The sequence below is a fragment of the Notothenia rossii genome (genome assembly GCF_949606895.1).
Source record: "Notothenia rossii genome assembly, contig: scaffold_245, whole genome shotgun sequence".
Classification (NCBI taxonomy): domain Eukaryota; kingdom Metazoa; phylum Chordata; class Actinopteri; order Perciformes; family Nototheniidae; genus Notothenia; species Notothenia rossii.
Genome location: NW_027640347.1, coordinates 49,200 through 62,500, shown reverse-complemented (window position 1 = coordinate 62,500; position 13,301 = coordinate 49,200). Strand labels below are relative to the sequence as shown.

Here is a 13,301-nt window from a genome sequence, read left to right as displayed (position 1 = left end):
CTGTGTGTGTGTGTGTGTGTGTGTCTGTGTCTGTGTGTGTGTCCCAGTGTTGAATAAAGGTCCTTCACTTAAGTAAAAGTATTAAAAAATACAGTCTAAAGATACTCCATTGCAAGTCTTGGATTCAAAATGTTAATTACGTGAAATAATCTCTCACACACAGACAGACACACACACACACACACACACACACACATTCCCCTGCATTAGATCATCAGAATGAGCTCTTAAAGTCTTAAGTTAAACCACCAAGAAAAACCAAAAGACGTCATCATTTAAAGGTCCATGCTTTCCCGGTTATCACCCGTCCCCTTGTGTGTTATGAAGGTTTTTCTGCATGTAAACAGTCTGCCGAGTCAAAACCCTCAAAGTACACCCTGTAGAGAGTAAAACTCTAACATAGAGAAGACCTCCCCAAAACGCCTCGTTGGAGAAACGTCACTGTCCATTGATTCTTCAGGGTACGCATGATGTCATGCGTTACCCGGAACCAAATGGACCAATTCGTGAAGCCGTTACGTTAAGCCCCCGCTGATTGGTCCAAATTGACCAATCCACGAACTTCCTCACACACACACTCAGTGCAGGCAGCTCTGCTGATCTCTCCTCCCTGGCTGCAGGCTGATAACAGACAGTTGGGATCTCTCTGAAATTCTCTCTGCAGACCCATTCTCTCTGCAGACCCATTCTCTCTGCAGACCCATTCTCTCTGCAGACCCATTCTATCTGCAGACCCATTCTCTCTGCAGACCCATTCTCACAGCGTTTATCAACCTTTCTCTTACTCAATATCAAGCCACACTTATTGTTTTTACTTCAGCTGTGACTTTGTGTGTGCTCAGGGTGAGTTTGGCTGTGTTTGGCTGTGTATCGCTAAACAAGGAAACCACACCTCCACGGAGCTCAGCGCGATTCACAACGTCCCGACCAATCAGAGCACACTGTGCTCACAGGGGGGGTGGGGGCTGGAGCTACTGGAGCTAAAACGAGCCGTTAAAGGTAGAGAGTGAAATTCAGTGAATACACGTAGTTTACAGAGATGCTGTTTGAGAAACCAAAGTGAGTTAGGAAAATTGCACAATATAAATCTATTCTAGTAGACCTCAACAATGGAATTTTGATCAGTGGAAATGGCCATGACATTGGACCTTTAACTTAAAATCCTACAAGTGATTCTGGGACACTTAATGAATATGAAGGGCCAGCACATGAAGCCCTGATGTTTAAAAGATATCTGGGAAGAAGTCCAAAAACCAAAGACATCAGCTCGGAGGCCGCGGGGAACGGATCCTCAGCAGCAGATCATAATATCTCAGGGAATTGTGATGGGAACAGTCGAGGGATGAGAGGGGATTTAGTTTTGGGGTCTCCTGCTGGGTGGCTGGTTTTAGAGACCAGAGAGTTACGCCATCTGGACACGCCGTCAAAGTTGGAGCCACAGCAGAAACTAGATCACAGTCTGGATCCTGGACCAGATGTAAGCAATGAAAATAGAATCTTAAGATGGAGCAACGTCATGTCACCTGTTTCCAAAAACAAACGCTAGACGTGTGTCTTGGCTCTGGTGCGGCAACACTCTGATTTTAAATCACGATGCTGGCGGTTGTTTTTAAATAATTCCTTAAACAAGACATTTTGTAACGCCGAGGGTTAGTCATGTTAGCAACAACTCCTGCTTTGGCTCGGTTCAGAAATCAGAAATACTTTTTAGGTCCCACAGCGCGGATATTTACAGCAACGAGAAGGTAGAGTGCAGATAAAAGGTCAAAGTGAAAATAGTAGACTTGCATATCGAAAATAGAAATGAATAAACCACACGTTAGAGGGCCAACTCCCTCTGGAGGGAACACGAGCCTTGTAGCCTTTGCCGACCACTAAAACCTATAGAACACACTACAGGGAAGGGAAACCAGAAAAAGCACAATACAGCCTCTTTAAAAAAATCAAATAGCATCATTATAATTTTTTTTAAATAAAAGTATTGAAGTAAACAGTGGGCAGTCGTTTTAGGGAAACCAGCTTTTCCACTATTAGAGATTAGCCATTAATCTAACTTTCCGCCCCCAAATTGCAGCGCCTTTGTTTGGACCACACCTATCTTCAACCTCTGCCTTAATTTAATCCCTTGTTAACACCTGTAGAGGACCTTGACTCCAGATTGAACCAGGACTGTGGATTGGAGGGCTTTCATTGTAATTCCTAGGGATGTAGCGATATATCGCGATATTTTTTAATTTTAATAAAATTTAAAAAAATGTAAACCTTTATTCAACCAGATGGTCCCATTGAGATTATCGATCTCTTTTACAAGGGAGACCTGTCCAACATGGCAGCAAGTAGGTTACAACATAAAACAACAGATAACACAAAAGGACATGGTATTCACAGGGCTACATGTACACACCTAGAGACATTGACAAGTACCAACAGTATATTTATATCTCGCCCTGTCAGTAAGCCTCACCTTCTTGGCAACAACGGTATTGTTTTTGAAGTGGTGGAGAGACAATGCTCAGTTTGACCCACTGCTGTCACCCATGGCCAAAGCATATCTCTCTGTCCCAGCAACATCAGTACCAAGCAAGAGAGTTTTTTCCACAGCAGGGGATTTTGTAAACGCCCAAACATCCCAGCTTCTACCTGGAAATGTGGACATGCTCATATCCCTAAAAGATAACCTTGATGATGCTGAGTGAGTGAGTTAGAGTTGAGTTACTTGAAAAACTAAAGTGAAACTTAATTTATTCTATTGCAGGGTCTGATTATTATATTGTTGACACTTTAAAATACTACTATCCTACTAAAATGCTGTACAAATCAGATTTATTATTTAAGAAAGAAAAAAATTCAATTAAAAAAAATTCTTTATTTTTCAATATCGCTATAAATATCGTACCGTGGACTTTTTATGGCGATATTATCGTAGCGTGAGTTTTTGGTATCGTTACATCCCTAGTAATTGCACATCTGTATAGGTGTGTGATGTTGCACGGTTGAAATGAATGAAAATCTGTCCACAGATGTAAACACATGGCAAAGTGCTCAAAGCCCCTCTGCAGTGGTTCCTGCTAAAGTAGGTGTCTTCAGGAGCACATTTTTCAATGGATATTCCTTAACAAACCATAACAAAGCATTCATACGTTTACGTTTATATGTAATATATGTTGTTCCTTTTGAAGTCCAGCAGATGAATATGAATGTAAGGACTTGTTAAGATGCTTTCACACTGCACTTGCCAAATGTTACTCTGCTGGGCCCAGTAAGTAAGGGTGACAGTTCTCCCATCAAACCTCAAACAGATGGAGCAGCTTCATGTTTAATTTTAAGGGTTGAAGGTCAATTTTGAAACATTCTTTCCTACACACATATGTCCAGACCAAAACCCACAGTATGGTGTGTGTATCAAAGCCTCATTATCTTCTTCCTCTGTGCCAAAGAGCTCCATCAATGTCCAAAAACTATTAAAAACACACCAATGAGCCACTCTGCTGAACTGGGTGACACAGACAGGAAGTTAGACATTGAAAATCTGACTAAAATGTAGGTGTTTGTGTTCATGTTTTCTAATGGATCAATACAATATGAGAGAGAGATGATTGACAGCTCACCAGGACGTCGTGGATCAGCGCCTGATAGGTCCAGGTGTGGTGGAGGGGCGTGGCCATGTCCACGTTACGATCCGCCAGAACGAACAGAGGCCTCTGGAAACTGGAGAAGATAAAAAAAGAGTCATGAAACACAGAGCCCACCTCTGAACTCATACAGCACTGCATTCTGGGAAGTTTAGTTTCCCATGATCTCAGTTTGATCATTTGTGACAGATTGTTTACCTAAACTGTCCGGCGGCCATGTTGTCTCCCGTGAAGAGACTGTTTCTGGCGTCCCGCAGGTTCTCTCTGAGCTTCTTATCCAACTTCTACAACACACACACACACACACACACACACACACACACACACACACACACACACACACACACACACACACACACACACACACACACACACACACACACACACACACACACACACACACACACACACACACACACACACACACACACACACACACACACACACACACACACACACACACACACACACACACACACACACACACACACACACACACACACACAATTAATATATGTGTGCTGCCTCATATCACACTAGTTTACTTTCAAAAGAGAGAGAAATAAAATAAAAACTGAATGAAATAGTTGTTGATTTGTCATTGAACGTCAACTCACCACGGCAACCATCTCCGCTGCGTTACCACGGGGACAGCGAATGATCGGTACTGCACCTGAACAACCAACAACAAAACACACTTAAACCATTTTGTCTTGCAACTGAAATCAAGATAAATCTGAAGAAATGTACAAAATGGGTCAAACCGAGGCTAGTTGTTCTTCTCAAAATATATTATATTTTCTTGTGAAACTTTAAAGTTGTACCATTTCCCAAATAATTAATGTACCAGATTTCAAGACTTTCGTATAATCAGAACACATTTTGTGGTATTTTTACTTCTCATTCTATTTATAGTATTTGCTAAACATATGGAAATATTAAAAACAACTTCAAGGACTCTGAGTGTTGTAGCATCTAAGAGTTTAAGAACTTAAAAAAAGATTGTTAGTTAGAGACGGAAGGAAAATATTGGAGATTAAAGTGAACACTGCCATCTGGTGGACAGAATCAAAACCACACTGCATTTTTTTTGCAGTGAAAGATTACATTAATAAAAAAACTGCTTCAATCAGGATTAAAAACAGCCTTAAATAAAACAGGTGAGTTTTGGCCTGAAATAAATAATCAAACAATGTTTTAAGATGGTTAGCAATTCCTTTCCAACTCACCCAGAGTGACGAAGAAACAAAAGAGACTGTCCACGATGGTGTCCATGATGGCCTCCATGTCTGTGTCCTGGATGTCTGCTCTGTTGATGGCTGGAGGTGAGACAAGTATTTATATTAAATCAATGTTATGATAACATCTAAGAGTTGGTTTGCTTTGGTTTGGACCAAAAGGGAAACATTGATTAGATCGTTTGTTCTTATGGAAATGAACAAACCGATCACATTCAGGAATAGTTATACCTGAATAGCTATTAATTACCAGTGTTCGGACTAACGCGTTGCAAAGTAACACGTTACTGTAACGCCGTTATTTTTGGCAGTAACTAGTACTCTAACGCGTTATTTTTTAAATTCAGTAACTCAGTTACCGTTACTACCTTGTGCGTTACTCCACTTTTTATATAGTCTCGGCTCCCAGACGTTGGTGAGCGGCGCCAACAGCGAGGCAAACAGAGATGAGTAAAAGGTGGGGTAGGTAATTCACTTCAGAAACACTTGTTGTTATATTCCATGGAATGCTCTTAATGTCCCGATAGCAATGAATATCTGAAGTGCTTTGCGACAAATACAAAAAGAAATATCATCTGTGGAAGCCGTGGTTCTGTAAAAAGCACGACCAATCATCTGAGCCGGCTAAAGTAACTGGATGGCCTACCTGCCTGTCAGCCTTCCATCTGTGCACAAACTTATCTCGTGCCCTCATTGGTCATGTGTGCGTTCGTGTGTGTTGGAGGAGGGGCTCTGTGAGGAAGTCTGAAGGAAGGGGCAGATTTTTTTCGGCTGCGTATTTTCAAATTCTAGCGAGCTGGTTTCTCCATTCTTACCTACCCTACCTTTAAGTACAGTACTTGAGTAAATGTACTTAGATACTTCCTGTGTCACATGCGGAGACGCGCTGTGGGCGTGTTTGTGTTTACTAACAAGACTATCATGGCGGCGGCTGAGGAGCTGAAGTCGAGTTTCTCCGCCTGGAGATATTCTCACTCTTTCACTTTTGTCGAGCACAAAGAAAAGAGCGTTTTAGTTAAATGTAAGTTGTGTCTTGGCGGGTCAAAGATCCTATCTGCTGCCCAAAACAGCAATTCAGATCTGTTGAAACATCTGCAGAAACAACATGCTGGGACGAAGCTAGCAGCTAAGACCACAGACCCAGACTCATCCCACTCCACCTCCACCTGAGCAACAGCGGCTGGATTTGAACCGAGGGACTGCTAGCCAGGGAAAAGTTGATAAAGCCATTGCACGGTATGTTGTAGAACACATGCAGGCTAGTTCTACTATTTATATTTCTTGATCAACAGATTGTATTATTCTCCAATGTAATAACAGTACTGAAATGAAGGCTATAAAGGCATTAATGGGAGCCCTTTGTTTAACTAACTAATGCGTTACTGTTCACAGTAAAGTAATTGAGTTACTTTTGAAAGGAAGTAACTAGTTACTGTTTTTCAGTAACTAGCACAACACTCCTAATTACATAAGAATATATTTTGTATTTAAGTAACCCTCCCACTCCTGTGTGTGTTACCGTGGTAGGAGATGAGCTCTTTGTTTTGATGGCAGAGGGTGAACATGTCGTCCTCCAGAGTGATGAAGTTCAGGTACTGATCATACACCTGAAACACACACACACACACACACACACACACACACACACACACACACACACACACACACACACACACACACACACACACACACACACACACACACACACACACACACACACACACACACACACACACACACACACACACACACACACACACACACACACACACACACACACACACACACACACACACACACACACACACACACACACACACACACACACACACACACACACAACCACACACACACACACACAGCTATTCATTTAACACTCCTCCTGCTGGCATTGCACAGTGCAGAGGGGAATTGTTCATTTACAAAAACAGAATCATTAGATACATAAATCTTAGTTCCTCTTCATTTCTGAATCCAAGGAGCTCTGAGACCATATCATTATTAATGCACAGAATGATGTACGAGGGTAACAATGGTCACCTTGGTAACTTGAGTGACAGCGTTAGCAGCCAGAGCGGCGCTGGCGATGTCCTCCAGTTTACTCCTGCTGATGGCAGAGATGAAGTTCATGTAGTACGACTCATACAGCTGGTTCCTCAGGTCCTACACACACACACACACACACACACACACACACACACACACACACACACACACACACACACACACACACACACACACACACACACACACACACACACACACACACACACACACACACACACACACACACACACACACACACACACACACACACACACACACACACACACACACACACACACACACACAATCCCTTACTATAAATGGACATAACAGAATCAATCAATGTTTATTTATATAGGGCAATATCCCAAATGTACAGTTTGTACAGAATATCAATACGACACCCTCTGTCCTTTAGACCCTCACATCGGAAGGAAAAACTTCCAAAGAAACCCCACAGTTAATGGGGAAATGTAATAAACCTTGGGGAGAGAAACAGAGGAGGATCCCTCTCCCAGGACGGACAGACGTGCAATAGATGCCGTGTGTAAATAGAAAAGATAATACATTTACAACATAGGTAGACCAAATGCTCGGAAATGCATGTGTCTATAACAGAGGTTGCGTTAACTGAATATTTTCCGTCTATGACGGATTTTTTTTAACAATGACGGAAAAATCTGAAAGCCGTCCGTCATTTTGACGGATTAGAACAAATTCAGAACAGCCCCACAGTTTCCCCGCAGTGAGGCTCCGGTGTTATGCCATGTTATGCATGCCCAAGGAAATTATACCGTTTCCAAACCTAACTTTACCGAACAGATCATTGAAATGTCTGAGTATTTGCTTTACGCTGTGCGCGCTCCCGCGAGGTGCAGTGGGCATGCATAACACGGCGCTAACAGTCCCCCCGTTGACAGTTCACGAGTCTAGCGCAACCTCTGGTCTATAACAACAATAGCCAATTGATTGACTAATGGCAAAAACGTAGCGCGCGCGTGTGTGTGTGTGTGTGTGTGTGTGTACCTGGCATATCCTGTCGATGTTCTCCTCTGTTGGCATGACGAAGAAGATGGCAGGAACGTCCGGGATTGGATCTCTGTCCGAGTGAAGCAGACTACAAGAAACACACACATGCAATATAACACCTCGAACAGCAGGTTAAGCAACTTAAAAAAAAACATGTTTTGTGAGGACCGGTTGAGTTTTAGCCATGCATTCTGTGTGTGTGTGTGTGTGTGTGTGTGTGTGTGTGTGTGTGTGTGTGTGTGTGTGTGTGTGTGTGTGTGTGTGTGTGTGTGTGTGTGTGTGTGTGTGTGTGTGTGTGTGTGTGTGTGTGTGTGTGTGTGTGTGTGTGTGTGTGTGTGTGTGTGTGTGTGTGTGTGTGTGTGTGTGTGTGTGTGTGTGTGTGTGTGTGTGTGTGTGTGTGTGTGTGTGTCTTACAGGTGAAGGGTGATGCCCATGTCTCTCAGCTCTTTGACGGTCAGCAGAGGAGAGATGATGTCCTGGCCAAACCTGTCGTAGATCAACACCTGCACACACACAAACACACACGCACACACACACACGCACACAGGTTAAAGCACAGAGAAGACAAGACATGACACACTTAAACTGATTTGTATTATTAAATACCATAATATTATTTTCAATATAAAACAAAACCTGAAAGTAGTTTTTGTTATCCATGTACCAGGAACTTGTAACAAAATGTTATGTTAGTCAAAGTTAGTGAAAACCAAATCAGGACATCTCTGAACAAAAGAAAATCTGACCAGACATTCAATACCTTGCTATGCTCTTAACTAAAATGTTTGAATTACATTATATACATCATGTGTTTCACTTTCATGTGACAGATACTGATCATGTTGTTACCTTCCATACTGGCTCCGCTGCTGAGTTCTTCAGAGGAGGGGCGTTGAAGTTCAGCATCCGCTTCAGGGCGACTGCAGGTAAAAACACAAACTGTTTAAAGCCAGAGACACAAACAGCACATTGCAGAAGATATATGCAATATTATATATATATATTCTATGTTACAGTGTTGGGGTTAGGTGGATCAATGTTATTGTTTTCAAATCTTAAACAACAGTGGAGAAACTCTGACATTAATATTCTGGAGTCATCTTGTGAGCACATTAGGTTCTGCTCCAAATTAACTTGGTGATGTGCTGTTTTTTTGGTCATTCGGTCAGTAAGAATGTTGAAATTAAGACTGATGCAAATATAGCAGATGTGTTCAATTGGGGAAAAATAAATATTTGCATTTACTAATATTCCTGGTAAAACAAACAGAAAGTGCTTCTGCTTATTCAACCTTACAAATATGTTCACAGATTATCTTGTGTAAAGTTTCTTCCGACATGTATTTCTTAATCAGTTACAATGAAGAATATTGTGTAATTTGCTACAGACAACAACATCGTTTTAAAAGGTATAATTTGGGTTTTAATAGGAATCCTGAGGCACTTAAATACAATTCAAGTAAAGATATTGGCAGTAGACTGAAACCACTTTTTGTGGTTTTGTTCACCCATGATACAGCTGATCTTTTACATTTTGTGGAAATGCAGAACTATTTAAACTCAACCAGTCCTGGTTGAAAGAACATTGAAAGCCTCTGTTTACTCAACACATCCAACCTTAACAAAAAAAATATATATATATATATATATATATATATATATATATATATAGGTTTTCTTTACAGATTATCTGTTGTGAAAAATGGCTTCTGACATTTGTTTTTTATCAGTCACAATTAAGTATTTTGGTTTATTGGTTGCTTAAAATGTACATAATTCACGTTTCAGTGTAACCACATCACCAAACAGAGTTTTAAAGTTATAATCAGGTATAATTAGGTATTTAATACAAAACCCGAAGCACTTAAATACTAAAATATGGTAACAAATCACAGGTTAGCAACAGGCTAGCATCACCTAGTTAGCTAACATTGGCATTAAAAACCTAGCAAGCTAACAAGCTATGCTGCTAGTTAACGTACATCTTAACTAGTTCACAGTCCGGTTAGTTGATAAGTTAATTCATCTGTGAGTGAAGGAGAAGTATTATGAGTTTCGGTTTCTGTAACGTCTGCTAAGAAGCTCAACTAGCGGCTCATTCGGTTAGCTTCGTTAGCTGATTAGCAGCAGGACATTCATTAATGAATCCTTTGGTTCAAACACCGGGTCCGTTAGACTGTCTTCCCTCGGTTACAGTCGCTGTCTGCGGCTGGGAAATAACCGTTTAGAGGGGAAATAAAGAGTTTGACGAACCTGTCTGCTTCTCCCGGACAGACGCCGCCATCTTTGATGTTGTTGCGTCTGATGACGTGGCCGCAGTCCGGAAGAGATAGAGGGAAGAATGGAGGTCTCACTCTGATGATGTTTCCAGACACCGATAAGGAGATAACAATTAAAGACGTCTCACTCTGATGATGTTTCCAGACAGCGATAAGGAGATAACAATTAAAGACGTCTCACTCTGATGATGCTTCTAGACACTTATAATGGGTGTAATTTAAAGAGGTCTAATATATTCCTGTACATTTTGTAATCTGCAAGAAAAGACTATTGGCCATTTATTTTATGAATGTTTGTATTGTAGAATATTGGGGTATGATGTAGAATTTTTTATTAGGAAAACAACGGGACAAAAGGTTCAACTTCAAGACATTCGGACGGCCCCTAAACACAACGCTTCTGCCCATTCACTTTGAATGGGGCGACGTCACCCTTCGCCGAACTGCATTGTGGGAGCAAAGCGTAGCAATGTTCTACTTTTGAAGCTTCGACGAAAGCGTCAGCCTATCGAATCATATGCCAGTACAAGCTCTAGCCGATCAAACCGCGTGTGTGTCCGGGGCGGGAGATTCATGTGATTGGTTGTTGGTCGAGCGTCAGACACGCCCGCCGACAAGCTTCAACGCACGCCGCCGTGTGTAAGCTCCGTTACGGCCCGTCCACACTGCGGCGTGCGTTGAAGCTTCAACGCTTCTGCCCATTGACTTTGAATGGGGTGACGTCACACTTTGCCGAACTGCATTGTGGGAGCGTTGCTTCACTTTGCTCGCGTTGCTCGCTTCAAAAGTTGAGCAATGTTCAACTTTTGAAGCTTCGACGGAAGCGTCAGCCAATCAAATCACATGCCAGTACAAGCTCAAGCCAATCAAACCGCGTGCTTGTGTGTACGGGGCAGGAGATTCATGTGATTGGTTGTTAGTCGAGCTTCAGACACGCCCGCCGGCAAGCTTCAACGCACGCCGCCGTGTGCACGCTGCGTTACAGTATGTACTTCAGGGATGAATCTACCATAAGTCCAGTGAGTTCAAAAATATGCAGATTCACTTGAAGTCAAGCTATTATTTTCGGGAGCGACAAGGAATGTCTCAAAGATATGTGAATCGGGGTGGTGGATAATAGGCTTACATCTAAAAACGTTATTAAAAAATATATATTATTTTTATTTATTTTTTACTTTTCTTTCTTTTGTTACTTTTTTTTTTTAACGGTGCACGATCTACCCGAACCACACTCAGCATCGACCGGTCGATCGTTATCGACTGTTTGGTGACCACTGTCACTACCCGATCTGCAGCTCTGCCCGATCTGCAGTGCGCATGATGGTCCGCCATGTTGGAGAACTCCGGACGGCAACCAAAGAAGGACAATTGACACAGTGGCTTTTGGCAAAGCTGAAAAATAAAACGAGAGAGAGATGAGTTATTATTACAACGTGACTTCACTATTGTGACCTATCATGCAAAATGCACTTTTGTACCTCTTTTCTACATGAACATGTGTCCCCGGTGTTCCAGGGAACTCACCAAGTGTCAGAAAACACAACCCTCTCTATTTTCCTCCATACCCAAATCTCTTAAAAAGGGGCTGCAACGGATCTGATACAGACTGATCCAGATTTGAACACTTCTATGACATCACAGAAGTGGCGCTACGGCTATTGGGCCAACTCCACCAATCAGGAGGAGACAGCCACGGACATTACCGTTCGAAAGCGCTGGAGACACTGTAATGTATATGCCAGGCCTGTAGATGGTGCTGTTCACACAGAATCAGCCCATGCAAAGTCAGTGTTAAATTGAGCGAAATGAGGAATGGCCAAAATGCATGACCTGTTTGGTATTTAAAAAAATAAAAAGTATAAATATACCTTATATAGGTATGGTCCTACTCTATATTATTAAAATATAGCATGATAGGTCCACTTTAACAACTCTTTTTATTGGGTTCTTTTATTTAGGGTTAAGTACATTGTCAGAATAAGTGAGAAATGGACTCCACTCTAGCTGTGACATCACACTCTCTAGTTAGTGTTAAAATCTGAAGAAAACCTCTTTAACAAGGTCTGAACAATGTTTCATATCTCTAAAAGTAAGAATCAGATTTAAAAGTTGTTTTACACGAATAATGTCAAAGATGTGTAACATTTTAAAGTTGGAATGAGGTTTGAGTGAAAGTATGAAGGAACAGTTAGCGTTTGAAGTCGCATGAAGATTTTGAAGATTTTTGAAGTCTGAAGAGTTTCTCCATTGACTTCAATGTTACAAATGTGATGAATTATGGGATATATCTCTGGAATTATGAAAGCTATGAATGAGAAAAGTAATAGCCATCGATTCCCGACCGAGCTGAACGTTTTGATGTTTGAACGGAGTGTCTGCGATGTTCAATGGAGGAGGAGGAGAGGTGCAAAATTCCGGCGGAATAAACTTTTCGTAGAACAACATTTAGTGGGAATGCTGTTATCAGCATTCCCACTAAATAATGCATCATCAATATTATTTACTAAATGTATTGATATTTTTAAAAAGATGTAGAAATAATTCTTTTGATTAACCCCTGGAGCGACCAGTGTGGATATGTAACATTCATGAAAATAAAGGTTAGACAAAAGGACTTCTGTTCACACACATATACAAGTGTACATCTGTGTCTTTATTGTTGTCATGTTAACAAAACAGGTGAACACGTAACATCTCTGCTGCTAAAGACAAGTTGTGCGAGATGCACAAACTGAGGGATAAGTTCTTGAACATGGCCCATCATTCCACTTCCCCCTCCAGTTGTTGTGTACACAGTCTTCACCTCGTCCGCTGTTGTTTGGTTGTCCTCTATACCAAAAGAAATACTTGGCTGCACACCCATCAGACCACATCCATCTTCTTTCTTTGGCCATGTCATGGAGTCCGATCCATGTTACTCCCTCAGCAGGGTCAGAGCTTTTGATCAGGAATTTGACAAAATCCTCTTCCTCTGTGCTGTGGATAGACACCAGGTTGCCTCCCTGGGACACACAGTAGAGCTCTGCATCAGCCCAGGTCCTCTCTGTGTTGAAGTACTTGTAGCAGCGGCCGTTGAAG

At 41.7% G+C, this 13,301-nt stretch overlaps 1 protein-coding gene across 1 annotated transcript in view; it reads right to left on the bottom strand.

The window, feature by feature from the left end:
• The window catches only part of LOC307026765 (sec1 family domain-containing protein 1-like), a 13,843-nt gene extending 3,544 nt beyond the window's left edge, over nucleotides 1–10,299 (bottom strand). The window contains exons 1-10 of the mRNA XM_079694894.1: nucleotides 10,198–10,299; nucleotides 8,795–8,865; nucleotides 8,360–8,448; nucleotides 7,943–8,033; nucleotides 6,911–7,033; nucleotides 6,390–6,477; nucleotides 4,862–4,951; nucleotides 4,250–4,305; nucleotides 3,831–3,916; nucleotides 3,609–3,708 (exon numbers count right to left, since the gene is read on the bottom strand). Coding sequence (XP_079551020.1) covers nucleotides 3,609–3,708; nucleotides 3,831–3,916; nucleotides 4,250–4,305; nucleotides 4,862–4,951; nucleotides 6,390–6,477; nucleotides 6,911–7,033; nucleotides 7,943–8,033; nucleotides 8,360–8,448; nucleotides 8,795–8,865; nucleotides 10,198–10,228 — 825 coding nt within the window. The 5' untranslated portion in view covers nucleotides 10,229–10,299. The remainder of the gene's footprint in view (nucleotides 1–3,608; nucleotides 3,709–3,830; nucleotides 3,917–4,249; nucleotides 4,306–4,861; nucleotides 4,952–6,389; nucleotides 6,478–6,910; nucleotides 7,034–7,942; nucleotides 8,034–8,359; nucleotides 8,449–8,794; nucleotides 8,866–10,197) is intronic.
• Between the last annotated feature and the right edge of the window lie 3,002 nt (nucleotides 10,300–13,301).